Here is a 25,810-nt window from a genome sequence, read left to right on the forward strand (position 1 = left end):
CATAGGGAATAGGGCCGCCATAGGGAATAGGGCCGCCATAGGGAATAGGGCCGCCATAGGGAATAGGGCATAGGGAATAGGGCCGCCCTCCATAGGGAATAGAGCCGCCGTAGGGAATAGGGTCGCCATAGGGAATAGGGTCGCCATAGGGAATAGGGCCGCCATAGGGAATAGGGCCGCCATAGGGAATAGGGCATAGGGAATAGGGCCGCCCTCCATAGGGAATAGAGCCGCTGTAGGGAATAGGGTCGCCGTAGGGAATAGGGCTGCATAGGGAATAGGGTGCCATGGGGAATAGAGTGCCATGGGGAATTGGGTGCCATAGGGAATAGGGTACCATAGGGAATAGGGTACCATAGGGAATAGGGTACCACAGGGAATAGGGTGCCATAGGGAATAGGGTGCCATAGGGAATAGGGCCACCATAGGGAATAGGGCCGCCTTAGGGATTAGGGTGCCATAGGGAATAGGGCCGCCGTAGGGAATAGGGCCGCCGTAGGGAATAGGGCCGCCGTAGGGAATAGGGCCGCCGTAGGGAATAGGGCCGCCGTAGGGAATAGGGCCGCCGTAGGGAATAGGGCCGCCGTAGGGAATAGGGCCGCCGTAGGGAATAGGGCCGCCGTAGGGAATAGGGCCGCCGTAGGGAATAGGGCCGCCGTAGGGAATTGGGCCGCCATAGGAAATAGGGCCGCCCTCCATAGGGAATAGGGCCGCCATAGGAAATAGGGCCACCATAGGGAATAGGGCCGCCCTCCATAGGGAATAGGGCCGCCATAGGGAATAGGGTGCCATGGGGAATAGGGTGCCATGGGGAATAGGGTGCCATAGGGAATAGGGTGCCATAGGGAATAGGGTACCATATGGAATAGGGTGCCATAGGGAATAGGGTACCATAGGGAATAGGGTGCCATGGGGAATAGGGTGCCATGGGGAATAGGGTGCCATAGGGAATAGGGTGCCATAGGGAATAGGGTACCATATGGAATAGGGTGCCATATGGAATAGGGTACCATAGGGAATAGGGTACCATGGGGAATAGGGTGCCATAGGGAATAGGGTGCCATAGGGAGTAGGGTGCCATAGGGAATAGGGTGCCATAGGGAATAGGATGCCATAGGGAATAGGGTGCCATGGGGAATAGGATGCCATAGGGAATAGGGTGCCATAGGGAATAGGGTGCCATAGGGAATAGGGTGCCATAGGGAATAGGGTACCATAGGGAATAGGGTACCATAGGGAATAGGGTGCCATGGGGAATAGGGTGTCATGGGGAATAGGGTGCCATATGGAATAGGGTGCCATAGGGAATAGGGTACCATATGGAATAGGGTGCCATATGGAATAGGGTACCATAGGGAATAGGGTACCATATGGAATAGGGTGCCATGGGGAATAGGATGCCATAGGGAATAGGGTGCCATAGGGAGTAGGGTGCCATAGGGAATAGGATGCCATGGGGAATAGGGTGCCATAGGGAATAGGGTGCCATAGGGAATAGGGTGCCATAGGGATTAGGGTGCCATGGGGAATAGGATGCCATGGGGAATAGGGTGCCATGGGGAATAGGGTGCCATGGGGATTAGTGTGCCATATGGAATAGGGTGCCTTGGGGAATAGGATGCCTTGGGGAATAGGATGCCATGGGGAATAGGGCCGCCATAGGGAATAGGGCCGCCATAGGGAATAGGGCAGCCATAGGGAATAGGGCCTACCAAAGGGAATAGGGTGCTATTTACCTCCTCCTTGTAGGCTGTCTCATCGTCGTCTGTGATCAGGCCTACCACCGTCGTGTCGTCTGCAGACTTAATGATGGTGTATGAGTTGTGCGCGGCCATGCAGTCGTGGGTGAACAGGAAGTACAGGAGGTGACTAAGCATGCACCCCCGAGGGGACCCCGTGTTGAGGGTCAGCGTGGCGGATGTGTTGTTTCCTCCCAATATCACTACCTGGGGGCGGCCCGTCAGGAAGTCCAGGATCCAGTTGCAGAGGGAGGTGTTCAGACCCAGGGTCCTTAGCTTAGTGATGAGCTTTGAGGGCACTATGGTATTGAACGCTGAGCTGTAGTCAATGAACAACATTCTCACATAGGTGTTCCTTTTGTCCAGGTGGGAAAGGGCAGTGCGGAGTGCAATAGAGATTGCGTCATCTGTGGATCTGTTGGGGCGGTATGCGAATTGGAGTGGGTCTAGGGTTTCCGGGTTGATAGTGTTGCTGTGAGCCATGACCAGCCTTTCACAACATTTCATTTCTACAGATGTGAGCGCTACGGGGCAATAGTCATTTAGACAAGTTACCTTGGTGTTCTTAGGCACAGGGACTATGGTGGTCTGCTTGAAACATGTAGCTGTGTTAGGCAGAGGTTTAACATGTCAGTGAAGACACTTACCAGCTAGTCAGTATATACTCTTGAGTATGTGTCCTGGTAATCCGTCTGTGAATGTTAACCTGTTTACAGGTCTTACTACGGAGAGCGTGATCACACAGTCATCCGCAACAGCTGGTGCTCTCATGCGTAGTTCAGTGTTGCTTGCCTCAAAGTGCGCATAGAACGTATTTAACTTGTCATGTAGGCCCGCGTGACTGGACAACTCGCGGCTGGGTTTCCCTGTAATCCGTCAGAGGGCGTAGCGGGATTTCTTCTAGATGTCCGTATTAGTGTCCTGCTCATTGAAAGCGGCAGCTTTAGCCTTTAGCTCAGCGCAGATGTTGCCTTTAATCCAAGGCTTCTGGTTAGGATATGTACGTACGTTCACTGTGGGGACAACATCGTCGATGCACTTATTAATGAAGCCGGTGACTGATGTAGTTAACTCCTCAATGCCATTGGATGAATCCCAGTGCATATTCCAGTCTGTGCTAGCGAAACAGTCCTGTAGCTTAGCATCCGTTTCATCGCACCACTTCCATATTGAGTACTGGTACTTCCTGTTTTGAGTTTTTGCTTGTAAGCAGGAATCCAGAGGATAGAATGATGGTCAGATTTGCCAAATGAAGAGTAAGGGAGAGCTTTGTACGCGTGCGTCTCTGTGTGTGGAGTAAAGGGCATCTAGAGTTGTTGTTGCCTGTAGTTTCACAGGTGGTAGAAATGAGGTCAAATGGATCTCAGTTTTTCAGTCACCAGCCACTAGGGTTGGGCCGTATCCAGATGTCGATACCTTCAAGACCGTGCCATCCTGAGATGTACGGTATTACCGGTAGCTCACACAAGGGCCGCTATATATTTTATTTTAAGTTAAATAAAAAAAAGCCCATAAAAGTCACATACCAGAATGCTAACAAAATGCTAACAAGTACTAAGGAATTCTCATAGCAGATGCTACAGTAGGTAAATGTGTGCGAACATTTCTAACTAGAATAGACAACCCAGCTCAGGAAGTTATGGAAGTACCTCAAAACACAGTTTTCAGCAAGAACAGCAGGGATCTTAATCCAGGAGGGGAGTGTCTCTGCTGCTGTTTCCCAATACGCTTGATCTTGCAAGCTAACGTTAGCCACTTAGTTATTGTTATGTCATTTTCTTGTTCATTTTTGGTTTTATTTTATTTATTTATTTTCACTTTAGTTTATTTAGTAAATATTTTCGTAACTCTATTTCTTGAACAGCACTGTTGGTTCGAGCCTGTAAGTAAGCATTGTAAGGTCTACTACACCTGTTGTATTTCGCCATGTGACAAATATAATTTGATTTGACCTTCAGTGCACAGACTAAGAGCCTGTTTCAAGCCCATCTAAAGGAGCCTGTGAGAGCTTCCTCAGAGCAGACGTGATTTGGTTAACAGGCTGGTGGGTCTAGGGAGCCCGCTATAGCCCCAGCATCAGGCTCAGCCAGGTTCGCTGTCTTGTTGCCATGGTTTCCTTCTCTGCTCCTACCTACCTCTCTCTCTCTCTCTCTCTCTTCTCTGCTCCTACCTACCTATCTCTCTCTCTCTCTCTCTCTCTCTCTCTCTCTCTCTCTCTCTCTCTCTCTCTCTCTCTCTCTCTCTCTCTCTCTCTCTCTCTCTTCTCAGCTCCTACCTATCTCTCTCTCTATCTCCTCTCTCTCTCTCTCTCTCTCTCTCTCTCTCTCTCTCTCTCTCTCTATCCCTCTCTCTCTCTACTCTCTCTCTCTCTCTCTCTCTCTTCTCAGCTCCTACCTGTCTCTCTCTCTCTCTCTCTCTCTCTCTCTCTCTCTCTCTCTCTCTCTCTCTCTCTCTTCTCAGCTCCTACCTGTCTCTCTCTCTCTCTCTCTCTCTCTCTCTCTCTCTCTCTCTCTCTCTCTCTCTCTCTCTTCTCAGCTCCTACCTATCTCTCTCTCTCTCTCTCTCTCTCTCTCTCTGCTCAGCTCCTACCTATCTCTCTCTCTCTCTCTCTCTCTCTCTCTTCTCAGCTCCTACCTGTCTCTCTCTCTCTCTCTCTCTCTCTCTCTCTCTCTCTCTCTCTCTCTCTTCTCAGCTCCTACCTATCTCTCTCTCTCTCTCTCTCTCTCTCTCTGCTCAGCTCCTACCTATCTCTCTCTCTCTCTCTCTCTCTCTCTCTCTCTCTCTCTCTCTCTCTCTCTCTCTCTCTCTCTCTCTCTCTCTCTCTCTCTCTCTCTCTCTCTCTCTTCTCAGCTCCTACCTGTCTGTGCTGTGAGGCTCTCTTTATCACAACGTGCCTCAAGCCTTTTGAGAGGAAATATTTTTAATCAGGAGGTATGGCCTTCATCAAGCCACCCTATTTAAATATGCAGGTTTTGATATGGTTGAAATTTAGTTTATATATATTAGTTGCATTAAAGATATTTTTGCCTCCTTACCGGCAATCCACGCTTTGGTTGTGTGGCTCAAAAGCAGACTAAATATGGCCAATACCAAGCCACTGCCACCAACCACTAATATTAACATTTTATAATTTAAAAAAAACTATGGAAGTCAATGTACTCCAATGCAGCTAACTGTTGTGAGTGATTCTACAGAACATGGTGGCAGAGCTATGTTCTGGACCCTGCATGGCTCTGGAGATCAGAGGAACTGGTTCCCCGAAGACCTTCAGGGAGTTCTGTGGACCAGCTGATCCGGTGAGTTATTTTTCACATCATCCACATGTTCTGCTCCCTGTGCTTTACACGTGTAACTCAACAGGGGATACACGTCAAGTATTTAGCAACTCTAGTTAGCATTGGCTACCTCTAACTAGCATGTTAGCAGATAGCCACAGACTTCCAGTCATTGCACTAATGATAGTTAGCATTGGCTACCTCTAACTAGCATGTTAGTAGATAGCCACATACTTCCAGTCATTGCACTAATGATGGTTAGCATTGGCTACCTCTAACTAGCATGTTAGCAGATAGCCACAGACTTCCAGTCATTGCACTAATGATAGTTAGCATTGACTACCTCTAACTAGCATGTTAGCAGATAGCCACAGACTTCCAGTCATTGCACTAATGATAGTTAGCATTGGCTACCTCTAACTAGCATGTTAGTAGATAGCCACATACTTCCAGTCATTGCACTAATGATGGTTAGCATTGGCTACCTCTAACTAGCATGTTAGCAGATAGCCACAGACTTCCAGTCATTGCACTAATGATAGTTAGCATTGACTACCTCTAACTAGCATGTTAGCAGATAGCCACAGACTTCCAGTCATTGCACTAATGATAGTTAGCATTGGCTACCTCTAACTAGCATGTTAGCAGATAGCCACAGACTTCCAGTCATTGCACTAATGATAGTTAGCATTAGCTACCTCTAACTAGCATGTTAGCAGATAGCCACAGACTTCCAGTCATTGCACTAATGATAGTTAGCATTGGCTACATCTAACTAGCATGTTAGCAGATAGCCACAGACTTCCAGTCATTGCACTAATGATAGTTAGCATTGGCTTGCGAAACTACCTCTAACTAGCATTAGCGCAATGACTGGAGGTCTATGTTTATCTATTAGCGTGTTAGCAGATAGCCACAGACATTGACTTGAGAAACTACCTCAAACTTATTTCATACAGGACAAGGACTAGTGGAATCTCTTTAATAGATGCGTCATTACAGCTTAGTGGCATCATTATGGCAGTCATTCTGCCATACCAGTCTAGGTGTGGTTCTGCCATACCAGTCTAGGTGTGGTTCTGCCATACCAGTCTAGGTGTGGTTCTGCCATACCAGTCTAGGTGTGGTTCTGCCATACCAGTCTAGGTGTGGTTCTGCCATACCAGTCTAGGTGTGGTTCTGCCATACCAGTCTAGGTGTGGTTCTGCCATACCAGTCTAGGTGTGGTTCTGCCATACCAGTCTAGGTGTGGTTCTGCCATACCAGTCTAGGTGTGGTTCTGCCATACCAGTCTAGGTGTGGTTCTGCCATACCAGTCTAGGTGTGGTTCTGCCATACCAGTCTAGGTGTGGTTCTGCCATACCAGTCTAGGTGTGGTTCTGCCATACCAGTCTAGGTGTGGTTCTGCCATACCAGTCTAGGTGTGGTTCTGCCATACCAGTCTAGGTGTGGTTCTGCCATACCAGTCTAGGTGTGGTTCTGCCCATACCAGTCTAGGTGTGGTTCTGCCATACCAGTCTAGGTGTGGTTCTGCCATACCAGTCTAGGTGTGGTTCTGCCATACCAGTCTAGGTGTGGTTCTGCCATACCAGTCTAGGTGTGGTTCTGCCATACCAGTCTAGGTGTGGTTCTGCCATACCAGTCTAGGTGTGGTTCTGCCATACCAGTCTAGGTGTGGTTCTGCCATACCAGTCTAGGTGTGGTTCTGCCATACCAGTGTTAGTGGTTCTGCCATACCAGTGCCACGTTCATCTGTACAAACAATAGTACGCAAGTATAAACACCATGGGACCACGCAGCCGTCATACCGCTCAGGAAGGAGACGTGTTCTGTCTCCTAGAGATGAACGTACTTTGGTGCGAAAAGAGCAAATCAATCCCAGAACAACAGCAAAGGACCTTGTGAAGATGCTGGAGGAAACAGGTACAAAAGTATCTATATCCATAGTGAAACGAGTCCTATATCGACATAACCTGAAAGGCCGCTCAGCAAGGAAGAAGCCACTGCTCCAAAACCGACATAAAAAAGCCAGACTACGGTTTACAACTGCACATGGGGACAAAGATCGGACTTTTTGGAGAAATGTCCTCTGGTCTGAAGAAACAAAAATAGAACTGTTTGGCCATAATGACCATCGTTATGTTTGAAGGAAAAAGGGGGGTGCTTGCAAGCCGAAGAACACCATACCAACCGTGAAGCACGGGGGTGGCAGCATCATGTTGTGGGGGTGCTTTGCTGCAGGAGGGACTGGGCACTTAAAAAAATAGATGGCATCATGAGGGAGGAAAATGATGTGGATATATTGAGGTAACATTTCAAGACATCAGTCAGGAAGTTGAAGCTTGGTTGCAAATGGGCCTTCCAAATGGACAATGACCCCAAGCATACTTCCAAAGTTGTGGCATAATGGCTTAAGGACAACAAAGTCAAGGTATTGGAGTGGCCATCACAAAGCCCTGTCAATCCTATGGAAAATGTATGGGCAAAACTGAAAAAGTGTGTGCGAGCAAGGAGCCCTACAAACCTGACTCAGTTACACCAGCTCTGTCAGGAGGAATGGGCCAAAATTCACCCAACCTATTGTGAGAAGCTTGTAGAAGGCTACCCGAAACGTTTGACCCAAGTTAAACAATTTAAAGGCAATGCTACCAAATGCTAATTGAGTGTATGTAAACTTCTGACCCACTGGGAATGTGATGAAAGAAATAAAAGCTGAAATAAATCATTCTCTCTACTATTATTCTGACATTTCACATTCTTAAAATAAAGTGGTGATCCTAACTGACCTAAGACAGGGAATTTTTACTAGGATTAAATGTCAGGAATTGTGAAAAACTGAGTTTAAATGTATTTGGCTAAGGTGTATGTAAACTTCCGACTTCAACTGTAACTAACATTGTCTTCTGACAGGTAGAATATGACATATATAACTAACATTGTCTTCTGACAGGTAGAATTTGACATATATAACTAACATTGTCTTCTGACAGGTAGAATTTGACATATATAACTAACATTGCCTTCTGACAGGTAGAATATGACATATATAACTAACATTGTCTTCTGACAGGTAGAATATGACATATATAACTAACATTGCCTTCCGACAGGTAGAATATGACATATATAACTAACATTACCTTCCGACAGGTAGAATATGGCATATATAACTAACATTACCTTCTGACAGGTAGAATATGACATATATAACTAACATTGCCTTCTGACAGGTAGAATATGACATATACAACTAACATTGCCTTCCGACAGGTAGAATCTGACATATATAACTAACATTGCCTTCTGACAGGTAGAATATGACATATATAACTAACATTGCCTTCTGACAGGTAGAATTTGACATATATAACTAACATTGCCTTCTGACAGGTAGAATTTGACATATATAACTAACATTGCCTTCCGACAGGTAGAATTTGACATATATAACTAACATTGCCTTCTGACAGGTAGGATATGACATATATAACTAACATTGCCTTCTGACAGGTAGAATATGACATATATAACTAACATTGCCTTCTGACAGGTAGAATATGACATATATAACTAACATTGCCTTCCGACAGGTAGAATTTGACATATATAACTAACATTGCCTTCCGACAGGTAGAATATGACATATATAACTAACATTGTCTTCTGACAGGTAGAATCTGACATATATAACTAACATTGCCTTCCGACAGGTAGAATTTGACATATATAACTAACATTGCCTTCCGACAGGTAGAATTTGACATATATAACTAACATTGTCTTCTGACAGGTAGAATTTGACATATATAACTAACATTGCCTTCCGACAGGTAGAATTTGACATATATAACTAACATTGCCTTCCGACAGGTAGAATCTGACATATATAACTAACATTGCCTTCTGACAGGTAGAATATGACATATATAACTAACATTGCCTTCTGACAGGTAGAATATGACATATATAACTAACATTGCCTTCCGACAGGTAGAATTTGACATATATAACTAACATTGCCTTCCGACAGGTAGAATATGACATATATAACTAACATTGTCTTCTGACAGGTAGAATCTGACATATATAACTAACATTGCCTTCCGACAGGTAGAATTTGACATATATAACTAACATTGTCTTCTGACAGGTAGAATTTGACATATATAACTAACATTGCCTTCCGACAGGTAGAATTTGACATATATAACTAACATTGCCTTCCGACAGGTAGAATATGACATATATAACTAACTTTGCCTTCTGACAGGTAGAATATGACATATATAACTAACATTGTCTTCTGACAGGTAGAATTTGACATATATAACTAACATTGCCTTCTGACAGGTAGGATATGACATATATAACTAACATTGCCTTCTGACAGGTAGAATTTGACATATATAACTAACATTGCCTTCTGATAGGTAGAATTTGACATATATAACTAACATTGCCTTCCGACAGGTAGAAATTGACATATATAACTGCAGCTGAAACCCTCATACATGCATTCTTCTCCTCCTGTCTTGGCTACTGCAACTCACTATTCTCCGTCATCAACTCAAGATCCCTACATAAACTCCAAATGGTTCAAAACTCTGTCTCCCATCGCGTTGATTACAAGATCCTCCTTCTGACCTACATAGCCCTTCGCCACCTTGTCCCCTCTTACCTCTCAGACCTTCTTGTCCCTTACCAAGCCACAAGCTCACTCTGTTCCACCACAGCAGGCCACCTTGTCCCCCCTTACGTCTCAGACCTTCTTGTCCCTTACCAAGCCACAAGCTCACTCTGTTCCACCACAGCAGGCCACCTTGTCCCCCCTTACCTCTAAGACCTTCTTGTCCCTTACCAAGCTACAAGGTCACTCCGTTCCACCACAGCAGGCCACCTTGTCATCCCCAGGTCCAAGCTCCATAGCTTCGACGACAGGGCCTTGTCCAGTAACTCCCTCGCTCCAACCATCCGTGACTCAGAGTCCATCACTATCTTTCAGTTCCTCCTAAAGCCCCACCCCTTTGACCCCCCCCCCCCCCCCCCCCACACACACACACACACACACACAAACACACTACCAAGACACTCCTCTCTTCACAATACTGAGCAGCATCTGACCCTGACCCCTGACCCCTACCCTAAACCGGGTTCATATCCAAGTTCCAACCCTCCCCACACTCTAATACATCACACTGTGATTCATCACACTCTGATTCATCACACTCTGATACATCACACTCTGATACATCACACTCTGATTCATCACACTCTGATACATCACACTCTGATTCATCACACTCTGATACATCACACTCTGATTCATCACACTCTGATACATCACACTCTGATACATCACACTCTGATTCATCACACTCTGATACATCACACTCTGATACATCACACTCTGATACATCACACTCTGATTCATCACACTCTGATACATCACACTCTGATTCATCACACTCTGATACATCACACTCTGATACATCACACTCTGTTACATCACACTCTGATACATCACACTCTGATACATCACACTCTGATACATCACACTCTATTACATCACACTCTATTACATCACACTCTGATTCATCACACTCTGATACATCACACTCTGATACATCACACTCTGATACATCACACTCTGATACATCACACTCTATTACATCACACTCTGATTCATCACACTCTGATTCATCACACTCTGATACATCACACTCTGATACATCACACTCTATTACATCACACTCTATTACATCACACTCTGATTCATCACACTCTATTACATCACACTCTATTACATCACACTCTGATTCATCACACTCTGATACATCACACTCTGATACATCACACTCTGATACATCACACTCTGATACATCACACTCTGATACATCACACTCTGATACATCACACTCTATTACATCACACTCTATTACATCACACTCTGATTCATCACACTCTGATACATCACACTCTGATTCATCACACTCTGATTCATCACACTCTGATTCATCACACTCTGATTCATCACACTCTGATTCATCACACTCTGATACATCACACTCTTCACCTTCTTTGAACGCACCCCTCTCTTTTTTCTTGTTATTATTATGATTATAATATCAAACAATAACATCACTGGGAAGTGGGAACTAAGCTATTTTGAAACCCATAACCCATCGAGCTGATATCACGTACCTGATGTCTATCCAAAACAATATGGTGTTTTGTCTGTGGTCCTCATCGTCATGGTAACAGATGTGTATGGAAGTGAATGGTGTTGTCTGTGGTTCTCATCGTCATGGTAACAGATGTGTAGGGGAGTGAATGGCGTTGTCTGTGGTCCTCATCGTCATGGTAACAGATGTGTAGGGGAGTGAATGGTAATCAACAACACAGTATCATGTCATTAGGTTTCACATCACCAACACACAGGCACAGCCCTACAGCACACAGATTCACATCACCAACACACAGGCACAGCCCTGCAGCACACAGATCCACATCACCAACACACAGATCCACATCACCAACACACAGATCCACAGTAACACACACACAGATCCACAGTAACACACACACAGATCCACATCACCAACACACAGATCCACATCACCAACACACAGATCCACATCACCAACACACAGATCCACAGCAACACACAGATCCACATCACCAACACACAGATCCACATCACCAACACACAGATCCACATCACCAACACACAGATCCACATCACCAACACACACACAGATCCACATCACCAACACACAGATCCACATCACCAACACACACACAGATCCACATCACCAACACACAGATCCACATCACCAACACACAGATCCACATCACCAACACACAGATCCACATCACCAACACACAGATCCACATCACCAACACACAGATCCACATCACCAACACACAGATCCACAGCAACACACAGATCCACATCACCAACACACAGATCCACAGCAACACACAGATCCACAGCAACACACAGGCACAGCCCTGCAGCACACAGATCCACAGCAACACACAGATCCACAGCAACACACACAGGCACCAAATGCTTTAATAATTATGGCAATAAATGTGAGATATGAGCGTGTGTGTGAGAGAGATATTTCAGTGCTCGTATACAGCCACTATCTCAGTGTGAATTGAAACAGTCGTCCTCTATTGGTGGTAGTTTAGAGCATGGTGCGATGTGGGCCTTCCTCAGAGGTCATCTGTCTGTCTGTCTCTCTCTGTCTCTCTGTCTGTCTGTCTCTGTCTATCTCTGTCTCTCTCTGTCTGTCTCTGTCTGCCTGTCTCTCTGTCTGTCTCTGTCTATCTCTGTCTGTCTCTCTCTGTCTGTCTTTCTCTGTCTGTCTTTCTCTGTCTGCCTCTCTCTCTCTCTGTCTGTCTGTCTGTCTGTCTGTCTGTCTGTCTGTCTGTCTGTCTGTCTCTCTCTGTGTGCTCTCGTCTCCACGGCCCCGATGTAGCAGACTAGTCTGACCTTTTTATAGAGGTCACATCAAGACAGGAAATACAATCTGCATATCAAAGCATAATGTCACATGCTGACAATACATGCAATTATCCCAGAACTGGATGGAATGGCCTATTTCTATTCAATATGATAACACGCCTATAAATGTCCTGAGGATCACAGATTCAATTCATATTTAAATGAAGACAGACCCAAAAGGAGGGGTGTTTTTTTTCTCGATATAAATGCAGACTAGGTTGTATGGGAGAAAGAGCTTAGCTTTCACTTTAAGAGGAGAGAGAGAGAGAGAGAGAGAGAGAGAGAGAGAGAGAGAGAGAGAGAGAGAGAGAGAGAGAGAGAGAGAGAGAGAGAGAGAGAGAGAGAGAGAGAGAGAGAGAGGAGAGAGAGAGAGAGAGAGAGAGAGAGAGAGAGAGAGAGAGAGAGAGAGAGAGAGAGAGAGAGAGAGAGAGAGAGAGAGAGAGAGAGAGAGAGAGAGAGAGAGAGAGAGAGAGAGAGAGAGAGAGAGAGAGAGAGAGAGAGAGAGAGAGAGAGAGAGAGAATCAAAGTCCACAGCTACGACCTTGCCGAACTCTCTCTGCAAGTCTGTACTTGTGACCTCACTAGTCTGCGTAGTATACACATAGTGTATACACATAGTGTATACTACGCAATCATACGACAATTATTATGATTAGGTCTACATTCTATCTACCACACCAATCTATGACTACAAGCTAAAAGAGTTTACTATTCATAACCTAAGAGTTTACTATTCATAACCTAAGAGTTTGCTATTCATAACCTAAGAGTTTACTATTCATAACCTAAGAGTTTACTATTCATAACCTAAGAGTTTACTAAGAGTTTACTATTCATAACCTAAGAGTTTACTATTCATAACCTAAGAGTTTACTATTCATAACCTAAGAGTTTGCTATTCATAACCTAAGAGTTTACTATTCATAACCTAAGAGTTTACTATTCATAACCTAAGAGTTTACTATTCATAACCTAAGAGTTTACTAAGAACTTACTATTCTCAAAACCTATAACGTGACCTATTTTGTAACCTTAATGCTGTTCAAACTACAGAGGAAACTCATTTTTATTTTACACCACCACTTTCCCTGCCAGTCAACACTGCACCATGTTGTACTATATGGTCGACAGCCTCTAAAACAATGCCTATTGACTAGGGATGAGTCCCCGAACTGACGTCAAAAGGTTGCTAGATCGACAAGGTAAAAATCTGTCGTTCTGCCCCTGAACAAGGCAGTTAACCCACTGTTCCTAGGCTGTCTGGCTGCAAACCCGGTGACGGGATGATATGACAACAGCCAGTCCAAGTGCAGGGCGCCAAATTCAAACAACAGAAATCTCATAATTAAAATTTCTCAAACATACATGTGTTTTATATCATTTTAAAGGTAATCTTGTTGTTAATCCCACCAAAGTGTCGGGTTTCAAATAGGCTTTTCAGCAAAAGCACCACAAACGATTGTTAGGTCACCACCAACTCACAGAAAAATTCAGCCATTTTTCCAGCCAAAGAGAGGAGCCACAAATAGCAGAAATAGAGATAAAATTAATCACTAACCTTTGATGATCTTCAACAGATGACACTCATAGGACTTCATGTTACACAATACATGCATGTTTTGTTTTATAAAGTTCATATTTATATAAAAAAATCAGAGTTTACATTGGCGCGTTACATTCACTAGTTCCAAAAACATCCAGTGGTTTTGCATAGCCACATCGTTTCAACAGAAATACTCATCATAAATGTAGATGATAATACAAGTTATACACATGGAATTATAGATATACCTCTCCTTAATGCAACCGCTGTGTCAGATTTTTAAAAAACTTTACGGAAAAAGCAAACCATGCAATAATCTGAGACGGAGCTCAGAACAATAGCAAAATTAGCCGCCATGTTGGAGTCAACAGAAACCAGAAAATACATGATAAATGTTTCCTTTGATGAATTCATCAGAATGCAGTCCTAGGAATCCCAGGTCCACAATAAATGCTTGATTTGTTCAATAATGTCCGTTATTTATGTCCAATTAGCTACTTTGGTTAGCGCGTTTGGTAAACAATTCCAAAGTCCACTATAACGTGACGAAATGTCCAAAAGTTCCGTAACAGTCAGTAGAAACATGTCAAACGATGTATTGAATCAATCTTAAGAATGTTGTTAACATACATCTTGAATAACATTCCAACCGGAGAATTACATTGACTTCAGTTGAGAGATTGAACGGAGCTGCCTCCCACGTGAGCGCGCGTGGTCAAAGTGTGGTCACCTCATGGCTTTGGTTACTCATTCCTGTCTCCTTCGGCCCCCCTTCACAGCAGAGTCATCAGACAAAGTTCTTTTGACTGTTGACATCTAGTGGAAGCCGTAGGAAGTGAAAACTCATCCATATCTCTCTGTATTTTCAATGAGATCTTGGTTGAAAAACTACCAGCCTCAGAAAAATTCCAAACAGGAAGTGGAACTTCTCAGGTTTTTGCCTGCCATATGAGTTCTGTTATACTCACAGACATAATTCAAACAGTTTTAGAAACTTCAGAGTGTTTTCTATCCGAATCCTACTAATAATATGCATATATTAGCAACTATGACTGAGGAGCAGGCCGTTTACTCTGGGCACCTCTGTGCACCTTTCATCCAAGCTACTCAATACTGCCCCTGCAGCCATAAGAAGTTAACTGACTTGCCTAGTTAAATAAAGGTTACATCTTAGTTCTTAGTTTTTTATACTTTACAACTATTTGGTTGAAATGTTATCTTGAAGACAACGTTAATTTTATTTGACTCTAGTGTTCCATTTGTGTATTGGCGGGAACAAAAAAATAAACCAAGACATGCAGCTCCCTAAATTCCCTTTCACCACCGTGTCTCACTCACCCAGTTGTGTCCCGATCTCTCTACGTTAAATTCCCTTTCACCAGGTTTAACATCATTTGTTAGTTCAAATTATATTTATTGGAGGATTCTGCTGAATAGTAAATTCAAATGAGATGATACAGTTGAAGTCGAAAGTTTACATACACTTAGGTTGGAGTCATTAAAACTCGTTTTTCAACCACTCCACAAATTTCTTGTTAACAAACTATAGTTTTGGCAAGTCAGTTAGGACATCTACTTTGTGCATGAAACAAGTAATTTTTCCAACAATTGTTTACAGACAGATTATTTCACTTATAATTCACTGTATCACAATTCCAGTGGGTCAGAAGTTTACATACACTAAGTTGACTGTGCCTTTAAACAGCTTGGAAAATTTTGTCATGGCTTTAGAAGCTTCTGATAGGCTAATTGACATCATTTGAGTCAATTGGAGGTGTACCTGTGGATGTATTTCAAGGCCTACCTTCAAACTCAGTGCCTCTTTGCTTGACATCATGGGGAAAATCTAAAGAAATCAGCCAAGACTTCAGAAAAACAATTGTAGACTTCCACAAGTCTGGTTCATCCTTGGGAGCAATTTCCAAACACATGAAGGTACCACGTTCATCTGTACAAACAATAGTACGCAAGTATAAACACCATGGGACCACGCAGCCGTCAGGCAGCTCAGGAAGGAGACGTGTTCTGTCTCCTAGAGATTTACGTACTTTGGTGCGAAAAGTGCAAATCAATCCCAGAACAACAACAAAGGACCTTGTGAAGATGCTGGAGGAAACAGGTACAAAAGTATCTATATCCACAGTAAAACGAGTCCTATATCGACATAACCTGAAAGGCCGCTCAGCAAGGAAGAGGCCACTGCTCCAAAACCACCATAAAAAAGACAGACTACGGTTTACAACTGCACATGGGGACAAAGATCGTACAAATGTCCTCTGGTCTGATGAAACAAAAATAGAACTGTTTGGCCAACATTGTTATGTTTGGAGGAAAAAGGGGGGATGCTTGCAAGCCGAAGAACACCATCCCAACCGTGAAGCACGGGGGTGGCAGCATCATGTTGTGGGGATGCTTTGCTGCATGAGGGACTGGTGCACTTCACAAAATAGATGACATCATGAGGACGGAAGATTATGTGGATATATTGAAGCAACATCTCAAGACATCAGTCAGGAAGTTAAAGCTTGGTCGCAAATGGGTCTTCCAAATGGACAATGACCCCAAGCATACTTCCAAAGTTGTGGCAAAATGGCGTAAGGACAACAAAGTCAAGGTATTAGTGGCCATCACAAAGCCCTGACCTCAATCCTATAGAAAATTTGTGGGCAGAACTGAAAAAGTGTGTGCGAGCAAGGAGGCCTACAAACCTGACTCAGTTACACCAGCTCTGTCAGGAGGAATGGGCCAAAATTCACCCAACTTATTGTGGGGAAGCTTGTGGAAGGCTACCTGAAACGTTTGACCCAAGTTAAACAATTGAAAGGCAATGCTACCAAATACTAATTGAGTGTATGTAAACTTCTGACCCACTGGGAATGTGATGAAAGAAATAAAAGCTGAGATAAATCACTCTCTCTACTATTATTCTGACATTTCACATTCTTAAAATAAAGTGGTGATCCTAACTGACCTAAAACAGGACATTTTTACTAGGATTAAATGTCAGGAATTGTGAAAAACTGAGTTTAAATGTATTTGGCTAAGGTGTATGTAAACTTCCGACTTCAACTGTATTTAGATGCTGCCTGTCTGCACTCCCCTGACTGGCCAATACAACACTGAAAAGAGACAGAGGACAGAGAGAGAGAGAGAGACACGGGGGAGAGAGCGGGACGGGGGAGAGAGGGGGACAGATGGAGACGGGGGAGACAGATGGAGACGGGGAGAGAGGGAGACGGGGGGGAGAGACAGATGGAGAGCGAGGGAGACGGGGGGAGAGAGAGGGAGACGGGGGAGAGAGGGGGAGAAACAGATGGAGATGGGGGAGAGACAGATGGAGGCGGGGGAGAGACAGATTGAGACGACAGATTGAGACGAGAGAGAGAGAGACAGATGGAGAGAGAGAGACAGATGGAGAGAGAGAGACAGATGGAGAGAGAGAGACAGATGGAGAGAGAGAGACAGATGGAGAGAGAGAGACAGATGGAGAGAGAGAGACAGATGGAGAGAGAGAGACAGATGGAGAGAGAGAGACAGATGGAGAGAGAGAGACAGATGGAGAGAGAGAGACAGATGGAGAGAGAGAGACAGATGGAGAGAGAGAGACAGATGGAGACGAGAGAGAGACAGATGGAGACGAGAGAGAGACAGATGGAGACGAGAGAGAGACAGATGGAGACGAGAGAGAGAGAGACAGATGGAGACGAGAGAGAGACAGACAGATGGAGACGAGAGAGAGACAGACAGATGGAGACGAGAGAGAGACAGACAGATGGAGACGAGAGAGAGACAGACAGATGGAGACGAGAGAGAGACAGACAGATGGAGACGAGAGAGAGACAGACAGATGGAGACGAGAGAGAGACAGACAGATGGAGACGAGAGAGAGACAGACAGATGGAGACGAGAGAGAGACAGACAGATGGAGACGAGAGAGAGACAGACAGATGGAGACGAGAGAGAGACAGACAGATGGAGACGAGAGAGAGACAGACAGATGGAGACGAGAGAGAGACAGACAGATGGAGACGAGAGACAGACAGATGGAGACAGACAGATGGAGACGAGAGACAGACAGATGGAGACAGATAGATGGAGACGAGAGACAGACAGATGGAGACAGATAGATGGAGACGAGAGACAGACAGATGGAGACAGATAGATGGAGACGAGAGACAGACAGATGGAGACAGATAGATGGAGACGAGAGACAGACAGATGGAGACAGATAGATGGAGACGAGAGAGAGAGACAGACAGATGGAGACGAGAGAGAGAGACAGACAGATGGAGACGAGAGAGAGAGACATAGATGGAGACGAGAGACAGACAGATGGAGACAGATAGATAGAGACGAGAGACAGACAGATAGAGACGAGAGAGAGAGACAGATGGAGACGAGAGAGAGAGACAGACAGATGGAGACGAGAGAGAGAGACAGACAGATGGAGACGAGAGAGAGAGACAGACAGATGGAGACGAGAGAGAGAGACAGACAGATGGAGACGAGAGAGAGAGACAGACAGATGGAGACGAGAGAGAGAGACAGACAGATGGAGACGAGAGAGAGAGACAGACAGATGGAGACGAGAGAGAGACAGACAGATGGAGACGAGAGAGACAGACAGATGGAGACGAGAGATAGAGAGACACTAGAAGTGGTGGTAACCATGGCAGTGAGCTCTGGGGTGATTCCCGTCATGCCCTCAGGCTTTGATCGTTTTTTAATTAGATGGCTCTTACATCATCAGAACATCCATGGCTGCTTGCCCAAACTGGTGCACTATGTAGGGAATAGGACTCTGGTCTATAGTAGTGCACTATATAGGGAATAGGGCTCTGGTCTATAGTAGTGCACTATATAGGGAATAGGGCTCTGGTCTATAGTAGTGCACTATATAGGGAATAGGACTCTGGTCTAAAGTAGTGCACTATATAGAGAATAGGGCTCTGGTCTAAAGTAGTGCACTATATAGGGAATAGGGTGCCATTTGGGATGCAGCCCATGAGAACAGGACCCTGGCAGGGACGGGAGGGGACACTGCTGCTTCTGTATGCTGTTACAAAGTTGGGATGTTTAGGAGATTTTTTTGTGGTCCTTGTGGTCATTTCATGGGCCAATGCATGTTAGTACTGTACAACAAAACATCTCCTAAAGAAAAACTTTAACAATTGCACTTTCACCAGAAATTATGTTCTGTTTTAAATTGTAAAGGTGGACTGAATCCAGAAATCAGTTGGTAGACCAGTTAAACAGAGACAGGAAGTCCCTGGGTTCTGAAGGGAAGCACCAGAAATCAGTTGGTAGACCAGTTAAACAGAGACAGGAAGTCCCTGGGTTCTGAAGGGAAGCACCAGAAATCAGTTGGTAGACCAGTTAAACAGAGACAGGAAGTCCCTGGGTTCTGAAGGGAAGCACCAGAAATCAGTTGGTAGACCAGTTAAACAGAGACAGGAAGTCCCTGGGTTCTGAAGGGAAGCATCAGAAATCAGTTGGTAGACCAGTTAAACAGAGACAGGAAGTCCCTGGGTTCTGGAGGGAAGCACCAGAAATCAGTTGGTAGGCCAGTTAAACAGAGACAGGAAGTCCCTGGGTTCTGAAGGGAAGCACCAGAAATCAGTTGGTAGACCAGTTAAACAGAGACAGGAAGTCCCTGGGTTCTGAAGGGAAGCACCAGAAATCAGTTGGTAGACCAGTTAAACAGAGACAGGAAGTCCCTGGGTTCTGAAGGGAAGCACCAGAAATCAGTTGGTAGACCAGTTAAACAGAGACAGGAAGTCCCTGGGCTCTGAAGGGAAGCACCAGAAATCAGTTGGTAGACCAGTTAAACAGAGACAGGAAGTCCCTGGGACTGGGTAGGATTGGTTTGATAAGTTTTTTCCACGATCAGAGCAGAGAGACAGACGGTTTTGTTGTATTTGAAGCGTGTCTTCTAGCAGATAGATAAGACCAGCTGTCTATTGGTCTCCTGGCAACAAGCCTCATGTACAATAAACACATACAGAGATAGAACAGGAAGACAGGAAGTAGGATTTGTCCCTGTCCCTCCGTGCAGGGCGGCTAGGTGACGTCATTGACAGTGTCCATCAGTATTGATTTTTTGTGAGCCATTATTTTTAGGGTGCCGGGCAAGGTTACAGTTATTTATAGGGGGCAGGGCTTAAGAGGGTTAAAGTGATGTCAGACTGTCAGTAAACAGACAGAGAGGCACAGTCAGAATCTGTCCAAAAGAAAGATCCAGCCTCATATCGAAGGGTTATTTTTCCAAATAGGTTCCAACCGTGTCTGGTATGAGCTCCCATAGGTCCCTGCAGTATTATGAGATAGCCTAGCTAGCTCTGAAGCAACTATCTCTCTGTCCAGGCTGATTATTCTCAACCAAGGCTAATGGTTGTGAGAACAAGGGTTTTAGAGCTCCGTAGGGCTCATTAAAATTAAATTAAGCTCTCCCACTGCCAGGTCACTTGTGGGTAACTAATGCAATTACAGAGAGCCCACTTTGGGCAGGAATTATTTCAGTGCTGAGAAAATCTCCCCCCCTAATTTCCCGCTCTCCTCTCTCTCTCGCTCTCTCCCGTGCTCCTCCCTCTCTCCCGTGCTCCTCCCGCTCTTCTCTCTCCCTCCCTCCTGCTCTCCTGGGCTCGAGCTCCACGCAGCCAATATGGGAGTTGGTAAACAGCAGTCTAGGCAGGCCCCAGCATCCAGCAGGCTAGGCAAGGTCACTGTAACATTACTCACTAGTCTGTCGTTACCCATGGAGGGTTCATCTCCCTCACACTAAAACCCATGGAGGGTTCACCTCCCTCACACACTAAAACCCACGGAGGGTTCATCTCCCTCACACTAAAACCCATGGAGGGTTCACCTCCCTCACACTAAAACCCATGGAGGGTTCATCTCCCTCACACTAAAACCCATGGAGGGTTCATCTCCCTCACACTAAAACCCATGGAGGGTTCATCTCCCTCACACTAAAACCCATGGAGGGTTCATCTCCCTCACACTAAAACCCATGGAGGGTTCATCTCCCTCATACTAAAACCCATGGAGGGTTCATCTCCCTCACACTAAAACCCATGGAGGGTTCATCTCCCTCACACTAAAACCCATGGAGGGTTCATCTCCCTCACACTAAAACCCATGGAGGGTTCATCTCCCTCACACTAAAACCCATGGAGGGTTCATCTCCCTCATACACTAAAACCCATGGAGGGTTCATCTCCCTCACACTAAAACCCACGGAGGGTTCATCTCCCTCACACTAAAACCCATGGAGGGTTCATCTCCCTCACACTAAAACCCATGGAGGGTTCATCTCCCTCACACTAAAACCCATGGAGGGTTCATCTCCCTCACACTAAAACCCATAGAGGGTTCATCTCCCTCACACTAAAACCCATGGAGGGTTCATCTCCCTCACACTAAAACCCATGGAGGGTTCATCTCCCTCACACTAAAACCCACGGAGGGTTCATCTCCCTCACACTAAAACCCATGGAGGGTTCACCTCCCTCACACACTAAAACCCACGGAGGGTTCATCTCCCTCACACTAAAACCCATGGAGGGTTCATCTCCCTCACACTAAAACCCATGGAGGGTTCACCTCCCTCACACACTAAAACCCACGGAGGGTTCATCTCCCTCACACTAAAACCCATGGAGGGTTCATCTCCCTCACACTAAAACCCACGGAGGGTTCATCTCCCTCACACTAAAACCCACGGAGGGTTCACCTCCCTCACACACTAAAACCCACGGAGGGTTCATCTCCCTCACACTAAAACCCACGGAGGGTTCATCTCCCTCACACTAAAACCCATGGAGGGTTCACCTCCCTCACACACTAAAACCCACGGAGGGTTCATCTCCCTCACACTAAAACCCATGGAGGGTTCATCTCCCTCACACTAAAACCCATGGAGGGTTCACCTCCCTCACACACTAAAACCCACGGAGGGTTCATCTCCCTCACACTAAAACCCATGGAGGGTTCACCTCCCTCACACACTAAAACCCATGGAGGGTTCATCTCCCTCACACTAAAACCCATGGAGGGTTCATCTCCCTCACACTAAAACCCATGGAGGGTTCATCTCCCTCACACTAAAACCCATGGAGGGTTCATCTCCGTCACACTAAAACCCATGGAGGGTTCATCTCCCTCACACTAAAACCCATGGAGGGTTCATCTCCCTCACACTAAAACCCATGGAGGGTTCATCTCCCTCACACTAAAACCCATGGAGGGTTCATCTCCCTCACACACTAAAACCCATGGAGGGTTCATCTCCCTCACACTAAAACCCATGGAGGGTTCATCTCCCTCACACTAAAACCCATGGAGGGTTCATCTCCCTCACACTAAAACCCATGGAGGGTTCATCTCCCTCATACACTAAAACCCATGGAGGGTTCATCTCCCTCACACTAAAACCCATGGAGGGTTCATCTCCCTCACACTAAAACCCATAGAGGGTTCACCTCCCTCACACTAAAACCCATGGAGGGTTCACCTCCCTCACACACTAAAACCCACGGAGGGTTCATCTCCCTCACACTAAAACCCATGGAGGGTTCATCTCCCTCACACTAAAACCCATGGAGGGTTCACCTCCCTCACACACTAAAACCCACGGAGGGTTCATCTCCCTCACACTAAAACCCATGGAGGGTTCATCTCCCTCACACTAAAACCCACGGAGGGTTCATCTCCCTCACACTAAAACCCACGGAGGGTTCACCTCCCTCACACACTAAAACCCACGGAGGGTTCATCTCCCTCACACTAAAACCCACGGAGGGTTCATCTCCCTCACACTAAAACCCATGGAGGGTTCACCTCCCTCACACACTAAAACCCACGGAGGGTTCATCTCCCTCACACTAAAACCCATGGAGGGTTCATCTCCCTCACACTAAAACCCATGGAGGGTTCACCTCCCTCACACACTAAAACCCACGGAGGGTTCATCTCCCTCACACTAAAACCCATGGAGGGTTCACCTCCCTCACACACTAAAACCCATGGAGGGTTCATCTCCCTCACACTAAAACCCATGGAGGGTTCATCTCCCTCACACTAAAACCCATGGAGGGTTCATCTCCCTCACACTAAAACCCATGGAGGGTTCATCTCCGTCACACTAAAACCCATGGAGGGTTCATCTCCCTCACACTAAAACCCATGGAGGGTTCATCTCCCTCACACTAAAACCCATGGAGGGTTCATCTCCCTCACACTAAAACCCATGGAGGGTTCATCTCCCTCACACACTAAAACCCATGGAGGGTTCATCTCCCTCACACTAAAACCCATGGAGGGTTCATCTCCCTCACACTAAAACCCATGGAGGGTTCATCTCCCTCACACTAAAACCCATGGAGGGTTCATCTCCCTCATACACTAAAACCCATGGAGGGTTCATCTCCCTCACACTAAAACCCATGGAGGGTTCATCTCCCTCACACTATAACCCACAGAGGGTTCACCTCCCTCACACTAAAACCCATGGAGGGTTCACCTCCCTCACACAAAACCCATGGAGGGTTCATCTCCCTCACACTAAAACCCATGGAGGGTTCATCTCCCTCACACTAAAACCCATGGAGGGTTCACCTCCCTCATACACTAAAACCCACGGAGGGTTCACCTCCCTCATACACTAAAACCCATGGAGGGTTCATCTCCCTCATACACTAAAACCCAAGGAGGGTTCGTCTCCCTCACACTAAAACCCATGGAGGGTTCATCTCCCTCATACACTAAAATGTCTGCAGCATTGAAGGTCCCCAAGAAGACAGTGGCCTCCGAAGTTTGGAACCACAAAGACTCTTCCTAGAGCTGGCCGCCTGGCCAAACTGAGCAGTCGGGGGAAGAAGGGCCTTGGTAAGGGAGGTGACCAAGAACCCGATGGTCACTCTGACAGAGCTCCAGAGTTCCTCTGTGGAGATGGGAGAACCTTCCAGAAGGACAACCATCTCTGCAGCACTCCACCAATCAGGCCTTTATGGTAGAGTGGCCAGACGGAAGCCACTCCTCAGTAAAAGGCACAAGACAGCCCGCTTGGAGTTTGCCAAAAGGCACCTAAAGAACTGACCATGAGAAACAAGATTCTCTGGTCTGATGAAACCAAGATTGAACTCTTTGGCCTGAATGCCAAGTGTCACGTCTGGAGGAAACTTGGCACCATCCCTAAGGTGAAGCATGGTGGTGGCAGCATCATGCTGTGAGGATGTTTTTCAGCGGCAGGGACTGGGAGACTAGTCAGGTTCGAGGGAAAGATGAACGGAACACAGTGTACGGAAGTACAGAGATCCTTAATGAAAACCTGCTCCAGAGAGCTTAGGACCTCAGATTGGGGTGAAGGTTCACCTTCCAACAGGACAACGACCCTTAGCACACAGCCAAGACAACGCAGGAGTGGCTTCGGGACAAGTCTCTTGTCCCAGCCAGAGCCCGAACTTGAACCCGATCAAACATCTCTGGAGAGACCTGAAAATAGCTGTGAAGCGACGCTCCCCATCCAACCTGACAGAGTTTGAGAGGATCTGCAGAGAAGAATGGGAGAAACTCCGCAAATATTTTTTAGCTTTATTTAACCAGGCAAGTCAGTTAAGAACAAATTCTTATTTACAATGACGGCCTACCCTGAGCCAATTGTGCAGCCTGGATTCGAACCAGGGCCTGCAGTGACACCTCTTGCACTGAAATGCAGTGCCTTAGACCGCTGAGCCACTCGGGAGCACTGGTTCCTGTCTTTTGGGTGAGCGCAAACCGTTAGAATGTAAAGCATGTTGTCGCTCGTTGGCAGTGCTTTCTCTCTTTGTTAAGGCGTTCGCATGCTTCTCATCCGAAATCGTTTGGAACAGGTCATGCCAAATTATGAAGAAATTTAGTGACGTTTTTGTTAGTTTTTGGCAAGTTTTTTTGTTGTTGTCTGTTTGTGAAGAGAGAGAAAAATCCGGAGGCCAAGCCGGAAGTCAGTAGCCGAAGTCTCCGCCCCTTCGTCGGTGATTGGTCAACAGTTGGGATTTATCAATTAAGTGTTTATCATTCAACGAAAGACGAATCGTTTTAATGCATATTTTTTCACTTGAGAAATACTGCACCAAACATCTTAGTTAGATGCAAAATTGCGCAACTAATATCTCTTTGGCAAAAAAAAAGGCAAAATTAATGACAGATTTCTTGAGTTGTCTTAAAATTAATTCTGAGTATTTTGAGGAAGTGTATTACTGGCTATGGCATCTCAAGATGGACAAACAGTACTATTGCCGCTTTTCTTCTTGTCTCTTCTGAAAGAAGAAGAGCAGATTATTGGTTGTGTTTGAATTAACTAGACTGAATCCTACTGGGGGGAAACCGTCCCTGGCCTGTGTTCCTCTGATAAAATGAACAAACAGCATAAAGGTGACGAGGAAGAAGAAACATTACATTTGGCCTTCATTGGACTTGAAATGTCTCAATGTGGGCATAGTCCCTTTGATTTCAGTAATCCCAATTCATGTCTTACTGTATTTAAATTATTTGATTTGATTTCAACTAACTTATGTTTTAATTCAATTAAGTTAATTATTTATTCAATTAAGTCGACTCGAGTGTAGCCTTGTACTGTCATAGCTACAGTACAATAACATGGAATTCCTCGTAAAAACAGAGTAATCTGAATGATGACAAACTGAAATTAAGTACATAATCAACCCCACCTCTGGTCTAAGTGATAAGCACCACAACTGTG

General features: G+C 45.5%; 1 protein-coding gene across 1 annotated transcript in view; it reads left to right on the forward strand.

The window, feature by feature from the left end:
• The window catches only part of nme7 (NME/NM23 family member 7), a 177,546-nt gene that overhangs the window by 135,538 nt on the left and 16,198 nt on the right, over nucleotides 1–25,810 (forward strand). The window contains exon 10 of the mRNA XM_055941122.1: nucleotides 4,934–5,035. Coding sequence (XP_055797097.1) covers nucleotides 4,934–5,035 — 102 coding nt within the window. The remainder of the gene's footprint in view (nucleotides 1–4,933; nucleotides 5,036–25,810) is intronic.

The sequence above is a fragment of the Salvelinus fontinalis genome, chromosome 12 (genome assembly GCF_029448725.1).
Source record: "Salvelinus fontinalis isolate EN_2023a chromosome 12, ASM2944872v1, whole genome shotgun sequence".
NCBI classification, from domain to species: Eukaryota; Metazoa; Chordata; class Actinopteri; order Salmoniformes; family Salmonidae; genus Salvelinus; species Salvelinus fontinalis.